At 43.4% G+C, this 19,072-nt stretch overlaps 1 protein-coding gene and 1 non-coding gene across 2 annotated transcripts; one reads left to right on the top strand and one right to left on the bottom strand.

The window, feature by feature from the left end:
• Positions 1-4,116: 4,116 nt before the first annotated feature.
• On the bottom strand, positions 4,117-4,189 carry TRNAK-CUU (transfer RNA lysine (anticodon CUU)). Its single transcript has one exon. It is a non-coding gene; the product is annotated as a tRNA-Lys (tRNA).
• A 106-nt stretch (positions 4,190-4,295) lies between these two features.
• PSMA3 (proteasome 20S subunit alpha 3) lies at positions 4,296-18,196 on the top strand. Its single transcript, XM_075503841.1, has 11 exons — positions 4,296-4,427; positions 5,700-5,782; positions 6,936-7,059; positions 7,933-8,034; positions 9,447-9,520; positions 10,110-10,182; positions 11,132-11,197; positions 14,765-14,811; positions 17,289-17,356; positions 17,501-17,565; positions 18,008-18,196. The coding sequence occupies exons 1-11, from the start codon at positions 4,407-4,409 to the stop codon at positions 18,050-18,052; spliced, it is 768 nt and encodes a 255-aa protein (XP_075359956.1). The 5' UTR covers positions 4,296-4,406; the 3' UTR covers positions 18,053-18,196.
• The last annotated feature ends 876 nt before the right edge of the window (positions 18,197-19,072 follow it).

Genomic DNA, 19,072 nt, shown 5'->3' with positions numbered 1-19,072 from the left:
AACTTTATAGCAGTGCTGTAACTTTACATATTGAAGGAGAAGGAGTGCTCCCGTGGGAAAACACGTACATACGCTTCCATTCTGCTGCTAGTCCTGCTGGTTTTGGTTTGTCATGGTTCTCACAATCCTTCCATCACACGGCTGTGAATTAACTTTGCGCGCAGAGCTGTGGCTCCTGGTGGGCACTCCAGGCACTGTGACCGCATCTCAGCAGCATCGCGTCTTGGGAGATGCTTCCCCTAGCCTCAAATTCTGCAAAACGTGCTGCCAACGTGCCGAACCTGACTCGCTGACCAAATGGCGACCCTGCTGGTACCTGCTGATTACTGAGGTTTAAATCCTACTCCGAGGAGTAATTATTTATCTCCAATTTGAAGAGATACATATATATAAAGTGATTGGGGGCGGTGGAGTCTTTTATTGCCACAACCACGGTTTTTGTGGCTGATTTCCCTGTGCTGTCTGTTAACTGCCTGCTGTGGTTCCTGAAGCGTGTTTCTAGAAGTTAAGCGTATGTTTAAAGAAACATTCTTGCGGTGAAATTTAACACAGAGCAGCGTGCTATGGCATTTAGATAAGCTTCTGCATGACTTCGTCATTCTGTTTCATATATGCTTTACCTTAGTATACGGTGTGAGTTGGCACACGGTAGGACATAGTCCTTTTTATCTTAATCGTTTTCCAATAAAAATTAAAAACCAAAACCCACCAGGAATCACTGCTTAAAGTGTTAGTGTGTCATAGGTGAGGCTTTGCTGGTTGGTAAGGGTGATCTGATAGTATCACCATGGATGATTTCTCTCCAGAGGTGCTGGTGGGTGTATTTGTAAATTGCCTTTTTCCTACTTCAATGAGCTGTGTGGCTGCTACGCAGACAGCATAGAAAAACAAACAGGCATGGTTGTGAGTAGTTGTTAATGGTTGTTTTACAGTCCTGGGATGAGGTTGGTCTTTTAGAGATCCTTTCTTAGTCCTCAAAGCATGATGGGGCCTGGCCAGTGCCTCTTTGCACTGACATGAGAGTCTCCAGGCCAAACGTTTTCTGGGTTTCCAGGTCAAACAAGTTGCAATTACCATGCACAAGAGCTTTTCTGCGGCAGCCTGAGGATGAGAAGGGTATGCCGTGACACAGAAACAGGTTCTTCAAAATGTACTGTGTTGTGTTCTATCTGTCAGGCTTGGACTTGGAAAAATGGATTAAACGCTATAGCTAGATACACATGTTCCCATTGTGTCTGGTATTTAGCATTCTTTTACATCTTAGGGTTCTTCTCTTGCTTACTTCTGCAAGCCCACGATCCTTGAATGGTTTAATATCCTTGGCGATATTTGTTCCCCAGCAGATTCCTCCAATACCAGCATTCCCCTTGTTTTCCTGAGCATTTGGGAACTTCACTCTAATTTGTTCCCCCTTACCAAGCCCTTTTTATCTCCCCTGCAGTGAGACCAAGGACTACGGGGTTGTGTGCGAGTGGAGAGCATCCCCTCCAGTGGGGCCCTGCTGTGCGGTACGCTGCTCAGCCACGCCGCCCTGCCATAGCCTTTCTCCCAAGGTGTAACACCTACGGGGCGACTCGAGGATCCAGCTGCTTCTGGCAAGAAAACCTGTGGGTGAGGTCTGGTTCTCCTTACAGGGCTGAACAAGGGGGGAGCAATGGAGTCTGATACTTAGTACGCGAGGTTGACCCGTCTGGAGCAGTCTTTGGCAAGGATTTGGGATATCGGTAGGTTTCTGAGTGACTTCAGAAAGTATATGTGATTGCAACAGTTTTGCTTAATAAAGCAAAATGGATAAAAAGGCAGTTTTTGGAGACCAGCCTGCTATATCCCTGTTCTTAACTTACAAATTGTTTTTAACAATCTGTGATGCGATTACAGGCTTGATAAATAGAAACAATTTCATTGCAAAGCACAGAGAGCCATCCTCATGCCTGGGTAAAGAACATTCAGACCCAAGCTCTGCTGCTTGTTTTCATTTATAATTTTGAATAATTGGGATGCAGCTCCGTGACCCAGATTGTGTCTTGCCTCAGTAAGAACTGAGCCAGAGCCTACCGAGGCATGCTTTTGAGAGAAGAGTTTGCCATCGGCACAAGTCCCGTGGAGCTGGGAGGGATTACTCATGTCCGTAAGTAGTTCGCAGTGGGAAGGATATGCAGGGGAGATTAAACTCCTACGGAGCCTGTGTTCGTGGTGGTGCAATGATGTCATTTTCCTGAACTGCAGCAGACTGCAGCTGAGGAAATTCAGAATATTCTTAGCCCTTCCCTTTTCAGGGGTATTTCTGTACTGCTGTGTGCTTGTACTCGGGGACCTTTCACAAGCCCGGCATGTTCTGCCACCTCGCCTTCGTTCTGCCTGCTCTTCTCTTCTCCTGTGGGGTTTCTGCATCACTGAACAGCTTCAACAGCTGCTGTTTCACACTGCACGACCAGAAATCCTAACTCCTATGTTACTGGCAGGTTTAAGTGCAGAGTCCCATGACCCGTTAAGGACAGAAACAGCATTCTTATCTCATCAAAGGGGTGAGGAAAGACTATTATCTGATTTTCAGAACAACTAGCCCTGGAAAGCCCTTAGAGGTCACACCTGAAATGTGTTATCGTGTAGAAAGGGATTGGGTTTATTTTTTTTCAGCCTAAATGTTGTAGTTCATCCCTTCCTGGCATGGCAGGGATCCAGGGATCCGTGGATCCTCACAGCAGGCAAATTCACAGTGAACTCAAATGTTTTATCAGGACGGACAGTGATGGATGCAAACCCGTGCAGTAACCGGAGGTCTTTCCTCTGAAGTTCTCAATTCTGGACTGGATGCTGTTCCTGAAGGTTGGTGTTGGCCAAGCAAACAGCTCCAGCCGAGCTGAGTCCTGCTGACAGGAGGAATATTTTGGAATATTCGTGAGCACGGCCCATTGCAATCTGCCCAGTGTCCATGCTGCATCTATGGGAGCTGGTCTCTGAGGAAGGGGGCTTTAACTCATTTCCTTCTTCACAGAATCATAGACTATCTCAAGTTGGAAAGGACTCACAAGGATCATCGAGTCCCACTCCCTGCTCCTCGCAGGACTACCTAAAACTAAATCATATGACTAAGAGCATCATCCTGGTGCTCCTTGAACTCTGACAGGCACCACTTCCCTGGGGAGCCTGTTCCAGTGACCAACCACCCTCTTAGTGAAGAACCTTTTCCTAATGTCCACTCTGAACTTCCCCTGATGCAGCTTCATTCCATTTCCTCATGTCCTATTGCTGGTCACCAGAGAGAGGAGATCAGCACCTCGCCCTCCGCTGCCCCCCCTTGAGGAAGTTGTAGACTGCGATGAGGTCACCCCTCAGCGATGAGGTCACCCCTCAGCCTTCTCTTCTCCGAGATGAAAAAGCCAAGTGACCTCAGCCGCTCCTAAGTCTTGCCCTTGAGACCTTTCACCATCTTGGTCGCTCTCCTCTGGACACACTCTAATAGTTTGATGTCCTTCTTACATTGAGGCACCCGAAACTGCACGCAGAACTGGAGCTGGGGCCGCACCAGCGCGGTGTCGAGTGGGACAGTCACCTCCCTCAACGGGCTAGCTATGCTGTGCGTGATGATGCACCCCAGGACATGCTTGCCCCTTCGGGCTGCCAGGGCACGCTGTTGACTCCCATTCACCTTGCCATCAACCCAAACCCCCAGATCTCTTTCTGCAGGGCTGCTCTCCAGCCTCTTGTCCCCCGATTTGTACGTATAACCAGGATCACCCCAACCCGGAGAATCCTGCACTTCCTCTTGTTAAATTTCAAACAGTTGGGGATTGCCCAGCCCTCTAGTCTACCCACCTCTCTCTGTAGGGCCTCTCGACCCTCGAGGGAGCCCACAGCTCCTCCTGGTTTATTAACGTACATTTGCTTCCTGCATGCGGATCATTTATAAAAACTTTCCCTTTTTTTGCTGCAATACAGCGTTTATTACAGTCACTGCCGACATCACCTAGGCTGTAGCTGCACCAGGGACGTTTCCTTCAGGATCCCTCCGGAGCAGGGGCTCGGTTCCCCTCAGCCACGGAGGCGGCCGGGGCTGAGGCGGCGTTTTCCCGCGCACAGCCCTTCAAAAGCGAAGCTGGGGCGCAAAAACCGATGCGCCCAACGTGGGGCTCGAACCCACGACCCTGGGATTAAGAGTCCCATGCTCTACCGACTGAGCTAGCCGGGCGCTGCCTCCCGTTTCCCGCCACGTGCCCTTCACCATATGACGGGCTGATGTCAGCGACCCGCCCCGCCAGGCGCTACCGATTGCGCCCCGCTCTCGGCGGCGCTGGTTGGCCGGCGCGGGAGCCAATGGGAGCGCGTGTTGTTGGGCGGTCGGGAGCGTGAGCGAGGCCCGGGCGGGAGGGGGGCTCCGTCCGGCTGTGGCTGAGCGCGCCGCCGCCATGAGCTCCATCGGCACCGGGGTGAGTGCGGCCCGGCCGCCTGCGGGGCCCCGGCGGCAGCGCGACCAGCGCGGCCCAGCGCCGGCGTGGGGGTCCGCTTTGTGCCGGCGGCGAGCGGGGCGGGGGGGGGACGCGGTCCGGGGGCGAGTGGCCGCTGCCTGCGCTCGCCCTCGCCGGGGAAGCGCGGCCGCCGCGGGGTCTGGCGGGGCGCGGGCGGCCCTGTCAGCTCGGCCGCCTCGCTGCAGCCGGGCCCGGGCCGGAGCCGCTGCTGAGTCATTGCGGCCCGTTAGGCCGAGGAGCCCCAAGGCGGGGGGGCGGAGCCGCCGGCAGGGGCCCGGGGGGCGGCGGGGGCCGGGGCGGGGGGCGATCGGGTCTCCCCCGGCTTGGGCTGGGGCGTTGCGGGGCTGAAGGCGGCCCGGAGGGGTCTGCCGCCCCTGGAGCGGCCGCGGGGCGAGCCTGTGCTCCGGGCGGGGGGGCCGCTTTGTTCTGCTCCCGGGGTTACGGCACGGGTCTCGCACAGGCCGTCCCGGGGTGGCGGGGGACTCGGTGGCCTCGGGCCGGCTGTCAGCTTGGGCCTGCCACCTGCGAGGGTGGCTGCTGAGCCGCGGCCTCCTGTCGCCTTCCACGGCTTCGGCACGAATAAGGCAGAGCTGCCGTCGGGCTTGGCCGCCGGTCCCTCAGCGGGAGTTCACGGAGCTCCTGCGCTCTCTTGCCTTCGGCCCCGGCCCACAGCTCTGCGCTCAGACGGCGCTCAGGGCCTGCCTATGTGCGTAATATACTTCTAAGCATTTAAAATATATTCCTGTTATTAAATATCTATTTTATTTTCATAGAATCACAGAATGCTTTGGATGGGAAGGGACCTTTACAGGTCATCTAGTCCAACCCCCCAGCAAGAGCAGGGACATCTTTAACTAGATCAGGTTGCTCAGTGATATAATTTTAAGTGCTTATAATTTTCAAAAATTATAAGATAGATTTAAAAGGCATGCAGAAAGTTCCTATAGGTTTTAAGTATTGCGTAATGCACGTTGATTTCAGACCTGTGCGACATCTGGATTGACGGCATGTGAAGTGTGGGTATGCCCAGCACTGATGCCATGACTTCTTGTAGTTGTTGCTGTTCGCTTGCTGCTGGTCATGCATCTTCTGTAAGGGGGCAGCCTGCTTCTGGTACTTCATAGCCATCGATGTCACGTGGGTGACAGTCTTGTATTTTTCAATAAATAAAATTCTTCTGAAAATACTGGGATAGAATTGTTTTTTTTCTGAGTAGTGTTTTTTCTTCCTCAGTATGACCTGTCAGCTTCCACGTTTTCTCCAGATGGCAGAGTATTTCAAGTTGAATATGCTATGAAAGCTGTGGAGAATAGTAGGTAAGATACAAATATCTGCATCTCTATCTGTTTCTTGGCCTTTTTTAAAGCAGTGTAATTGGACTAGACAATTGTGATGGCATTGCAGACAAAATTATGTTGTTAAAATTAGTTCTGAGCACCTGTGTCCCTAGGTTCATTTTAGGAGGTTTCAAATTAAGTGTAAAAGTAGTGTAATCACTTTGGCTTGCTAGAAATCACTTTTCACGCTTGCTAGAAATCACTTTTGCTTGCTAGAAACTGGTATGTTGTGGAGAATGCAAAGGAAGGCAGTAAACTTAGGTGTGTTAAGGGCAATAAGAATTTTATGCTTTGGGGCAAAATCTGATTGCAGGTCTCATCAATATGTGTAATGTTCTTAGCTGCTATGGTAGTAGAGCTGCTGTAGCAGTATCTGAAAGCCCGTTTTATGGATGTGAATTGAGGCACTGAAAGACTGACGTGCTCAGGGCCTCGTAAATTTATAACTTCATATGTGTTCCTCAGGAAACAGAGAACATCCAAGTTCTGCTAAAGCTTTATCAGCTTCTCTGAGAGTATCTCTCTTCCCTTGAGTATCTGCAAAGGAATGCTGTAAAGCGAAAATCCCAACTGTGCTCTAGCGGCAGCGAGACGATTGATTAGCAAGGCATGGACTGGATCACCCGCATGTCTGATTGTAGCCACAGGCTGCCAAATAAGGATCAGTGAAAGTATTCTGTGTAGTGGTTCATGCCATGCTTGGTAACTTATGCCTGATGATGCGCTTTTTGAGGGTTAGAGAAAGAGTTGTTGCATCTCCTAGATCAACAGTGAATTTACCAAAAGGAGAGGTGAAACAATCCATGGTTTTCATATTAGTGCTGTTCAGCTCGGTGATGAGGCAGTGGCTATGCCGTCGCTCCAAACAATGCCACCACCGCATACAGTCTGTTCAAAAGTATTTGGGTAGGGACTTTTGGCAGCCCCCTCCTCCTTGGTGTAAGAAAATGTTTGTAGGTTTAGTGAACTTTGGCTTTTTTCCCCCCTTGTTGTCTTCAATGCTAAAGTGGAGTTGTAACAAATCTGCTGCTGGGGGAAATTATGTCATTGTTTCTCATATTTTGTTAATTCTCTGTTATGTATTTTACAGTACGGTTCTGTGTGAGAAGCTTATATTTATCTTGTCTTTCAGTACAGCAATTGGGATAAGATGCAAAGATGGTGTTGTCTTCGGAGTAGAAAAACTAGTTCTGTCCAAGCTTTATGAAGAGGGTTCCAATAAGCGTCTCTTTAATGTCGATCGACATGTTGGAATGGTAAGGTGCTATTTTAGTTTCTCATAATTTGAAGGGGACTCCCCTCAAAAGTAGAAATCTATGTATCACAGAATCAATACGAAGTAGATTAAGAAAATAATGTTAATGTTTTTGTGTACATAGTTGGAAATGCCAGTGGATTTTTTTTTTTTACTGTTTTCTGTAATTTATTCTTGATTGCACACACATATAGAAGTCCAAATTTAAAACAGAATCATAGAATATCTCAAGTTGGAAGGGACCAATAAGGATCATCGAGTCCAGCTCCCAGAAGATTATCTTCTCAACAGTGTGGGAGTCAGCTGAATTCTGTAAAGACCAGCATATAGATTACTGGCTAATCCGTAATAGTGATGTCGGCACGATATCAAGTAGTTGTTACTGTGTGACAGAAGTGCCTGAAACTATCTGCTGGTGACGTTGTCAGTATCAGGCAGAGAGTTGGATTTGCTTCTAATCCAAGTAGTCATAACAAAACAGGAAAAAAAATAGTTTATTGCTCTGGTTGTCTTTTTTGAAGTATTAGATGAAGTACTATAATAAAGAATACTTCACCTATAATGTTTATATTTATAATATGAAGTATTGTTTGGGTTAGTGTAGTGGTGGAAAATTGTAAAACACTATTTAACATGAAGGTAATTTTGGTTATTGACTTTTCCTAGAGAAAAATTCTATGCTGTATTAATATGTAATTATATTGATGTTTTAAGCTTGCTAGCAGATGAATAGCTTGATTGATTCACTTGTAGTCATACATAGAATTCAGTAAAGATCACAGTTAAGTCACATAATTGGACTTTTGTACATTGATTTTATTAATAAATTATTGCAAGGTATGTTTGGCCTAGCTGATGACAATTCTCATTTCAGGCAGTAGCGGGACTTCTGGCAGATGCTCGCTCTTTGGCAGACATAGCTAGAGAAGAGGCTTCTAACTTTAGATCTAACTATGGCTACGATATTCCACTGAAGGTAAGAAATTGGCGCAGTTCACTCAGGTTTTCTGGCTTTCTTAGTCTTGACACGACAACTAGGTGATCAGGCCCAGTCAGCATGGGTTTATGAAAGGCAGGTCCTGCTTGACCAACCTGATCTCCTTCCATGACAAGGTGACCCGCTTAGTGGATGAGGGAAAGGCTGTGGATGTTGCCTGCCTAGACTTTAGTAAAGCCTTTGACACCGTTTTCCCACAACATTCTCCTGGAGAAACTGGCTGCTCGTGGCTTGGACGGGTGCACTCTTTGCTGGGTAAAAAACTGGCTGGATGGCCGGGCCCAAAGAGTGGTGGTGAGTGGAGTTAAACCCAGTTGGCGGCCGGTCACAAGCGGTGCTCCCCAGGGCTCTGTGTTGGGGCAGTTCTGTTTAATAGCTTTATAAGTAATCTGGACGAGGGGATCGAGTGCACCCTCAGTAAGGCTGCAGATGACACCAAGCTGGGCATGAGTGTTGATCTGCTGGAGGGTAGGAAGGCTCTGCAGAGGGACCTGGACAGGCTGGATTGATGGGCCGAGGTCAATTGTATGGGGTTCAACAAGGCCAAGTGCAAGGTCCTGCACTTGGGCCACAGCAACCCCATGCAATGCTACAGGCTTGGGGAAGAGTGGCTGGAGAGCTGCCTGGCAGAGAAGGACCTGGGGGTGTTGGTCGACAGCTGGCTGAATATGAGCCAGCAGTGTGCCCAGGTGGCCAAGAAAGCCAGTGGCATCCTGGCTTGTATCAGAAACAGTGTGGCCAGCAGGACTAGGGAAGTGATTGTCCCCCTGTACTCGGCACTGGTGAGGCTGCACCTCAGATAATGTGTTCAGTTTTGGGCCCCTCACTACAAGAAAGACATTGAGGTGCTGGAGCACATCCAAATAAGAGCAGTGAAGCTGGTGAAGGGTCTGGAGCACAAGCCTTATGAGGAGCGGCTGAGGGAGCTGGGGTTCTTTAGTCTGGAGAAAAGGAGGCTGAGGGGAGACCTTATCGCTCTCTACAACTCCCTGAAAGGAGGCTGTAGCGAGGTGGGTGTCGGTCTCTTTTGCCAGGGAACAAGTGATGGGACGAGAGGAAATGGCCTCAAGTTGCGCCAGGGGAGGTTTAGATTGGATATTAGGAAAAATTTCTTCACGGAAAGGCTTATCAAGCATTGGAACAGGCTGCCCAGGGAGGCGGTTAAGGCACCATGGCTGGAGGTCTTTAAAAGATGCGTAGATGTGGCACTTAGGGATATGGTATAGTGGTGGTCTTGGCAGTGTTAAGTTAACGGTTGGACTTGAGGATCTTAAAGTTCTTTTCCAACCTAAATGATTGATTCTATGAGACAGAGAATTAAGTTTTATTACTTGAGGTTTACTTACTTGTGTAAATAAAGTTTTCAATTTTTTTTTTCTTTTTCCGCTTAGCATCTTGCGGACAGAGTGGCTATGTATGTGCATGCATACACGCTATACAGTGCTGTCAGACCGTTCGGTTGCAGGTAAGTCTTTCAAACATACACTATTTGTAAGGATCTTTTGTTTCACAATTGCTGGAACTGTTTAGGTTGTTCAAGGTGTTTTTTTAAACTTGGAATTAGTAACCTATGATTCATCTCGTAAACAGATTCCCTTCCCCTTTCTTTTTGTGTGTATGTAAAACCTTAGGTGAAGAATTCGGATTTGCGTAACAGTATGCCAGGCTTCTACATAGATTGCCAGTTTGTCCCTGAATTTTAAAGTTGAAGAGTTGATGCTATTAAGTCTGTGACAGTGACGAAAGCAGAACTTCCCTCTACAATCATCCTGCTTGCCCTGTTACCTAAAGAGTAGGGTACAACTACTATGCAGTTCTAGTACAAAGGGACTAATAAACTGAGATCTGCTCTCTAGTTACAGATAAGTCAAATGTTTCTGGCAACTTCTGGGCTGTCATGGTAACACTAAACTGTTCAGACAAATTGCTTAATAGAATGTAGCAGTCGGGAGTTTTGCTCCAAGGAGAATGTAGGAAACCTGAGTTGGTGTAGTCTCTGTAATTCTGTCTGGGTTGGTAGAAGAAATGTTTCTAATTTCACTTTTCCCATCCAGTTTCATGTTGGGGTCCTATGATGATGATGATGGTGCACAACTATACATGATTGATCCGTCGGGAGTTTCATACGTGAGTGTGTCAAAAATATTTCCATCTTGGCATATGTTCTCCTTTTAAAAGAAGTTCCTAGTTAGGAAAATAGTAAGTGCTATTCTGAAAGAGCTGTTCATTTTTTCTCTTTTTGCCTGGGAAGATCTCTGATGAATCACTGCTTAAAATGAACAGAGCTGGTTTTTGCTTATTTGCATGTCCTTGTTAAACACACATTGTGTATTTCTTAGAAATACGGTCTCTGAGAAACTAGTTTTAAAGCTTGTCTCTCAGAAATTTGGGAGTTCATTCCTCCTGGCTATATCCAATGAAAAGTCCCACGCGCTGCCCAAAAAGGGCAAGTATTGTGGTGATACGCCATTCACAAAATACTTCAGGTAAGAGAGGGCTGCTGCTCTGACACTGGCTGCTAACAGCAAGTCAAACCAAGAGAGATACTTCTGTTAATTGTTAGTGCTGCCTCTTCAGCTATGTATTACACACAGGATGATACACACTCATACTGTTGTGATTTTTTAAAATTTTCTTTCAATATATCCAATACCATAGCTGTTGAGGGAAAGAGAAGTGCGTAATTTTTATGTGCTTACACTTCAATATATTTTCATGGTAGGTGGGTTTGGTTTTGATCCTGTAGAACTTCTCTAATTCTAGTTTGCTCTTCCATTTACTGTAATAACAGTACAAAAATTATCTATTGCAACAAATTGAGCAGATATGTTTCTGTCCAGAACTACTGACCTCTTCTGTTTTCTATCAGCAGTGGTAGAACTTAGTCTAGTAATTGGGTTCTATTTAACAATTTGGGAATGTGCCCCGAGAAAGAACAATACCAAGGTTTACTGCCCATCAGCCTCTTGCTGTGTGGGTAGGGTGGGGGTTGTCATGCGCTAAGTGACAGTAAGAACTGTAGAGGGCTTGGTATTTAATTAAATGTGCATATTTTTTCTTTCTTTTTTTTTTTTAGGGTTATTGGGGGTGTGCCATTGGTAAAGCCAGGCAGGCTGCAAAAACAGAGATAGAAAAACTTCAGGTATGATGTTACAGTTTTCAAGACAAATATTACTAGCTTATTATGTTACCTTTTTGGATGCCTAAAATATATAAAATACAAGAGAGGCATATGGAATATTTCCTTGTATGTTCTAGGAGGTGTTTTAGCCTCTGTAATAGCAGTATTTCTCAAGTCTTGCCCCTGGGCACAGGTAGTCCATAGGGAGTGTACATGTTTAAAACAGGAATCATAAACATACACACCCATGCATGCCAGTGAGCAAAGTTATTGAGTGAATATAAAGGTGTAACTAAGTTTTTAGTTGTGAATGAAAACCTTAGGGCAGCACTGTACAGGGTGGTATATCTATTTTTTTCCAAAGGTTTTAGATGATCCTTTTGGTTAAAAAGTTGAAAAAAGCTGGTCTTGTTAAGGACAGTGAGTGGAACTGCAGAATACTGAATGACCACTGGAATATTATGACTCTGAAAATGTAATGGAGAAAAATAAAACCCTTGCCAGGTAAGACAGTGTTTCCCAGCTGGCTAGTGTTGAGGTCCTGCCTTTTTTCAAAAGATGTGTTCAAGTAGCTTGTTGTTGCTGACTGTAATATACCTTTCAAAACATCTTTGCATGTCTGATGAAAAGAACTTTAGTGCTGTGAACACAAGGAAGAGTACGACTCTATGGCACACCATCACTGATACCAAAAAGAACCATTTCTCTTCAGCATTTCCCGCTTGCACAGTACTGTAACTTGTCAGGTGTTATGAGGAGGTTCTGTGAGTGCACACCGAGAAGTTGTTTTGTAGCCTTCTGAATGAGCACACAAACAGTTGGCTGTGTAAAACCAGTCTGTGGAGAGAAGGCTACTGAAATGTATGGAAGTGTGCCTTAAGCTGATTTAGAACTATGTTAGAATCCTCAAAGACTTCTGTCCTTCTTTTGTGTTTTAATACCTGACACCCTTGGAATTGGAGACAGTTAATGGGACAAAATCCTGCTCCTGGTCTGTCTCATGTAATTCTTAGTTTATACTGTGCTTGCATCTTATTTATGGTTTCAATCTGCACAAGTACATCACAGCTATTCATGGAAAGGTTCAGAGTTCATATGGTGGTTATACATTTAAGAATAGTCTGTTTATGGTGCTGTAGCATCATAACTGAAAAACTACAGGAAAAATTACAACATTCCTAGACTAGCTTCATTCAGTCTTGAATCTGGTCAGGTGCTTGAATACCAAATTAAAAGTCAGAAGCCTAAAAGATCATCTGATCTTGATACTGTAATCGTGGCATCTGGGAAATCGTAATTTCAATTTCCATGTGTGCAAATTGGCAGAAAGATATGTTGGGTAACATATAATCTACCCTCCAAAAAATTCATTTTCTGTGCAGTGCTGGGATTTTGAAGAACTTCTGTTTTATTGCCTGAGTTTTTGTACAGCTAGTAAGTGTGTGTATTGCTTGAACTTTACAGTAGAGCCTGTAAAATTTAGTACATGGGAACAGTGGTGTGCCATATGGCCTAATTGCCTTTATTTATTTAATGGCTCATTTGCAGAATGTCTTCAGTAATGCGTATGATCTTGTCACAGCAATGTGAAGCAAGTCCAGTCTTGCATGCCAGTGCTTTTTGTTAAGCATAGACTGGGCAGGTTTCCAGGTCAGAGTTAAGTTTGACAAGATGAATTTGTCAAAACTGAAATGGGAAAAAAACGGAAGTACAAAAGCTTTTGTGGGGTGATACCGCCTACAGTAGCCTGTCAACTAAGATTTGTTCCTGTGGAAAGTAAGAGGCAAGCAGGCAGTCAAAACTTTAAACCTGCCTTACAGGTACTGCAGAGCAGATCCTGTATCGGGGAGGGGACGTAGTATGCGAAACCCTCTTATGTAGCTGAGGGCGCAAGCAGAAAACACTGCATTGATCACATCGGTTGCATCTTATGCAAATGTCTCATCTCTTCAGCTATGAGAAAACTTGTAGTCATGTGGAGAGTACTTGAATCTCTTGATCTCTTCTGCAGTGCTTCTTATGCAGCTCCGATGCTACGTACAACTTTTTGATATATGGCCATAGTCATAATTAACTCCTGTGATAAACTGTTCACAGTGTTTACTCTTATTGTCTGCAGAATTAACATACCTGAGATGGGAAAAGGATAATGGCAAAAAATAAATTTACTTCAGTTTTCTCTCTTGTAAATATGCATGATAGTAGCAGACCTTTGGGTCTTCCTATTTCACTACTAACTTTATATGCATAAATACACATAGTAATTTTAAATATTTCTGTGACACAAGTTATATTTGTACACAGCAGCCAGTGCTGTGTGTGTTATGGATGGAGCGTCACAAACGTAAGGGCTGGGGCGATGGGTCTCCATCTGTTTAGGAAACTTTGTGGGATTGGGCAGTGATGGCATGGCATGTCTGACCAGGCATGGGCATTTCTTCTCTGCCTATTGCTTCCGTGGGCGTGTGCTTCACCCCAGAAAGTGCTGTGGCTCTCAACATGAACAAAGGACTGTTGTCACCTTAATTCCTTCACCAGTGTCTCAAAACTAGCTTCCATGCTATGGTTTTGAAAACATTTTGAGAAGAGATAGTAAACTATATATAATCAATGGTTTACATTCTGAGGTCAGTGTAAATAATGGGGAAAAACCCCAATAATTTATTTTGAACTTGAAAATCATCTTATGCTAAGGAAGTTGTCAGTAAAATGTGTAATGTATTGGACTGTATTTTGGGACTAATGGCCCACTGGTTTCAATGAATAATGACAGGTGCATTCTTGTGAGTGCAGTATCAAAGGCTGATGTCTATCTGGTTTGTGCAAATGGAACCTTGAGAAAGGAAACGAGGCTAACCTTGTTTCAACCCTCCATTAATGAAATATAGTAGAATATATTAACTACTTCACAGTCCCAGAAGAGTTGACTGGCAAGAGATTTGACCTACAAAACATAAGTTTATTATGTCATGGAAATTGGCATGAGACTTTGTTTTGATTAACTGTGAAACTGTCAGAAGACTGTGATCTAACAGTGAGAAAATATGAAATGCAATGCCAATACCTTGCTCAGGCATGCAGTTGGTTGTTAAATGCTTGCCTAAAATGTTGGTTGCCTAAAAATTGCTTGCCTAAAATGTTGGTAAGACCAAAAGTATTACTATACTACCTAGAAATAATATGAATATTATAGGTGAAAATACAGTGCCTCCCCCATATTGTACACGTGGTTACTTTCTGTCAGTTGATCATAAAGCATCCAAGAACAAGTCAAGCTTTTACGATGCTAAGGTTATCTGTTGAGCTTCTAAGCTTCCAGCTGGTGAGTGCTTTAAACTGGGGAAGTTTCCACCTAACAGTTTTTTCATAGAATCTTTCAGTTGTAAACTTCTTCACTGGAAGAATGACTTGCATATAGCAGGCTGAAGACTCATCGTAGAGAATAAATTTGGTTCCAGTCTTAACTTTTTGTCACTTTTATCACTGCTGAACAGTAAGCTCGTTAGGCATGTGCGCAGCCACCATGTTCTGGCCTCGTGGAAATGGAAAACAGTATCTTCTCTTAAGCTGTGTATTTTTTGTCTACAGATGAAGGAAATGACCTGCCGTGATGTTGTTAAAGAGGTTGCGAAAATGTAAGTCTCCAACCTGTTTTTCCAACTCGACAAAAATCCGTACTGGTGAGCTTGCTGTGGTTTCAAACTGAAGCTATTCCTTTTAAATTGGGTACTAGGTTTCATTTCTACTAGATGAGTGCTCATGCTGACTCTAGTATCTTCTGCTATTAATATTTTTTTCTCTTCTTGTGAGGCGGGATATGCTACTCAGCACTGAAAAATGCTGAAGGATGTGAAAAATACGCCTTTTGATCTCATCTGCTACTTTTCATATGTGCAACTTGTAGCAGCAGTGGATTAAAGGTTAAACTGTGTGAATATAATCACTGGTTTTAAAATATATAAACCAGCTGACAGATGGGGGAAACTCCTTGGTGTCCTGATTCTGAAGAGAGAGCTGTACACTTTATTACGCAGATTGAACAATGAGCTGATGCTTCAGACATGAAGTAGCAGTCCAGAAATGGAGCTGAGGTCTTTGACCCAGCTTTCCTATTTGCCTAAAAAAATGCTCAAGTGCTTAGGAAAGAAGCAAAGTGTAACTCCTTGTTTACAGATGTATATAGGGTATAGCTGGTCTCATTTAAATGATAAAGCTTGATAACACATGAAAAGACTGGAAATATTTAATTTGCTATTTACTGATGCAGTTTAGGGCAACACTGATTCTATCAGTGATAGAATCACCTGTAGTCACTAATACTATCCCACAAACTCTATGTGAGGATAGTGTATTTACAGGGAAAAAAAGGTACCATTCAGTAAGTCATGTACTAGGGAGGGGGGAAAAAGACACCAGGAAGAGAGAAGACTTTCTGCTAGGTAGAGCATGAATTGGTCAGTAGTAAACTATCTTGAAAATACTTTGTGAATTAGTATCTCTTCCAACAAATACAAGTATCCTTTCAGGTATCTACAATACTTCATTTTAATGCTTTAGGGACATGTTCTGTGCTTCTCACAAATTTAATAATCTGCAGCTGCAAAACTGTAATCCCTAGCATTTTATGGTTATTTCTTAGAATGTTGTAAAGAAGTAATAAATGTGGTTCTATCATTGGTGGTGCAGCATGTGAGCTTATTTCAGAGTTTGTGTCTGAGGCTGTCATGGCAGCAGCTAGAGGAAAGAATTTGTGGGATCTCTGTTCTTAAAACCTAGCAAGGACATCAAAGCAGTTCAAAAATGGCACAAATAAGGCATGGATTTTCAAATAATGAAAAGACTTCTGTTCTTTAATTCTGCCTCAGCTCAAAACTTAACAGCAGCTCTAGATATAGTTCTGTTTTTCAGCTCAAATTTAGCTCCTTAGTAGCATTTAGCAAGATAGCAGAGATTTTAATCATTTTTTTAAACTAAAATACTAGCCAGAGTCGAGAGTAATGGTTTCTTCAAGAGCTTGTAATGGTACACTTTGTTGCAAAAGGCTTGTAACCAGCTGAACGTGTAAGAAAGGCCTACAGATCATCTTAGGCAATGATCAGTAAGTAAGTCCAGCCTAACAGTGACAGAAGGGTGGCAGAAGAACATAAGCATGTAGTGGTATTTCCCTGGACACGAATATTAACTTCGTTGTTTATATTTGTTCCACAATACTTTTATCAAACTTTAATTGGAAGTACTTGGTGTGGGGCTGAAGGCATCTTTCCTTCCTCCACTACCTCCAAGCTTTCTATGTTGGCTGGAAATAGCTGGTATTTTTCAGCTTTTGACTTATTCATGCTTTCTGAAACAAACTAAGGAAAACAACCTTTTCAACAAGTAAAGCCACAGGTTATTGTAAGTTCTACTATTGTTTTCACTGTATGTCTCAACTCAGGGTTGTTATAGTTTGTTCTGCCACTGAGGACTGAGTACTACGATGCAGTCAAATCAGTATTGCTATTATAGTGTAACATTTTTATCCCACAGACTAAGGAGTGATTTTACTAGTCTGGATGGTACTGCATATGCTGTAATAGTAGTTTAAAGTTTAAATTCTGTAGTTTAAACTACATTTGTAGTTTAAATTCCGCTTATCATCATGTTTGCCATAAGCATGGCAGTCTCTATGGAGATCTATGTGCGGGCTTCTAATTAGACACAAGATAATATGGTGTTGGGATTTAGTCTTAAGTGTAAACTGAAATAAGATTTACAGGGGAAATATAGGACACTCCTAACTATTAGAACTAATCTAGCAGAAGCAAGCAATGATGCCATAGCCTTGGTTCTGCAGTATTTGAATCTTAATGTTTGTTCTAGTTAGGCTAAGTTGAACATCTCAACCTGCATCTTAGCTGTAATCATTTAATGTATTGTTAAACTGGCAATTAAGCCTGGAAAATTCTCTGATGGTGGTTTTGTGTGTGTGTATGTGGGCAGGGGAGAAAGCATGGGGAGAGCTTCTATTAACCGTAAGAAGAGTACTTCAACAGAAGAAATCTGTGAAAGGAAGAAAATATATTTAGCCTATTGATCAATCTGTTCTAATCTGTACTTTGTCTGTTCCTTCCAGAATCTACATAGTTCACGATGAAGTAAAGGATAAAGCTTTTGAGCTGGAACTCAGCTGGGTTGGAGAAAGTAATGCATTTCTGTAATTTCTATAAACGCTACAGAAAATTTATAACTTTCTGTAACTAAAGTAAAACATTGCTTCTTAAATTCATTCTGTATGCCAAGCTCTTTGTGTGAATTCTACTTAAGATGTACTCTTTTTATTGGCAGTAACCAATGGAAAACATGAAATTGTTCCCAAAGACATCAGGGAAGAAGCAGAAAAATATGCCAAGGTAAGGTCTGACTTTGGTGTTGTCTCAGTGCTTCACTTGACAAGTCTAGAGTAGAATACAGTGTAATCCAGGGATAGTTCGTTCTTTCAAAACCAGTGTAATTTAGCAGGCTTGCACAGGTGGCATGTCTCTCCTTCAAAAGTAAATGTATTAACTCTTCAACAGTGGTGTAAGTGAGTAAGTCATGTTGCCTAGAACTGTTTTTAAAGATAACCAGCTGGAGAAAGCTAGACTTCCAGCATTTAACAGCTTTGCTTTTGTTCTAGAAGTAATGATGGTGCTCAGTATTACCTCCTAAAGATATGAACTAGCCTGCTGAATAGAAGGCTTTGGACAGATTGAGAGGATTGTGAAGCTACAGCAAAACTCATTTTGCTTATTATAGGCTGAATTATAAAACAACTGTGAAACTATTTTTTAATTAAACTTTTTTTTCAAACAGGAATCTTTGAAAGAGGAAGATGAGTCAGACGATGACAATATGTAACACATTGTTACTTCAAGACAAGTTCAACTTTTCTTAACTTACAACAGGTTTGTTTATAATGTATTAAGCATGGAATGCTATCGTGTACTTGTTGGAAGAAACTGAGTGACCAACTTGCACTAATAAATTTTTCATTTTACTGTCTGTTAGCTTTTCTTTCAAGAGTATAGGCCAGCATCATCAAGAAGCAACTGTATTCTGTATCAAAACAGACACTAAGAAGGGAAGATACTATCAGGCTGGTCTTGCTGCTTCTTACTACAGCACTCTTTGAGCCAGGCTAGGTACAGAAAAACAATCTGCTTAGAAATTTGACAAGTCTCTTCTTTATACTGCATAGTTTAATATTAGAAACAAGTACTTGGTTATTCCTTGATTAACCAGTATCAGGATTTGCAGTTCATTCATAGCCACAGTCTGTGATTGCTCTTGGCAGAAGAGATGAGAACGTACCTAACTGTAAAACAGCTGGTTACAGGTTAAGGTGATGTGCACAGCTAACAACTCCAAACAGCCTACATAACAAGCAAGAGTTCAGGAAAAGGAATTTTAATCTGAAGTATTAAGCCTAGGCTTATTTGAAGAGTAGGAGAAATTAAAAACTAATTCAATTTAAAACAGTGCTTGCATTAAGTTCTAAAGCTGTGAGATCAATTAAACACTGTAACTGGAATGAATGCTTGAAGAGCTCAACTATTTTTAAACAGCTTCATTCAGCTGTAGTTTCTTAAATCACTTCTGAATCAGCTTTGTCAATTGTTGACCTTCCCAGAAGTTGAAAACAAGCTTTCCTGCTGTCTTTCCCCACTCCCTAGGAAGACAGACTGTCTATTCTAGTCACTTCAAAGTCTTGAAAGACAAGGTAACAAACTGTTCTGTTCACCACCTTAAAACTCAGTTAAAATTGAAGTCTTGTTTGTACATGCAGTTAAAATTCTAATAGTCATCTTAATCTAAAATGCATACTTTTCTAATGAATCAAACTCCTCAGCTTTAGTACTACACACTAATGATCACCAG

This window comes from Mycteria americana, chromosome 5, assembly GCF_035582795.1.
Source record: "Mycteria americana isolate JAX WOST 10 ecotype Jacksonville Zoo and Gardens chromosome 5, USCA_MyAme_1.0, whole genome shotgun sequence".
In the NCBI taxonomy this organism is placed as follows: domain Eukaryota; kingdom Metazoa; phylum Chordata; class Aves; order Ciconiiformes; family Ciconiidae; genus Mycteria; species Mycteria americana.
This window is presented reverse-complemented; position numbering and strand designations above follow the sequence as displayed.

What these genes read in the sequence shown, in the direction of transcription:
- PSMA3 (XM_075503841.1), top strand. Translation starts at nt 4,407, where the DNA reads ATGAGCTCCATCGGCACCGGG. An exon ending in TGAGCTCCATCGGCACCGGG is followed by an intron (nt 4,428 to 5,699) that starts GTGAGTGCGGCC and finishes TTTCTTCCTCAG; the next exon opens with TATGACCTGTCAGCTTCCAC. An exon ending in ATCCGTCGGGAGTTTCATAC is followed by an intron (nt 10,183 to 11,131) that starts GTGAGTGTGTCA and finishes TTTTTTTTTTAG; the next exon opens with GGTTATTGGGGGTGTGCCAT.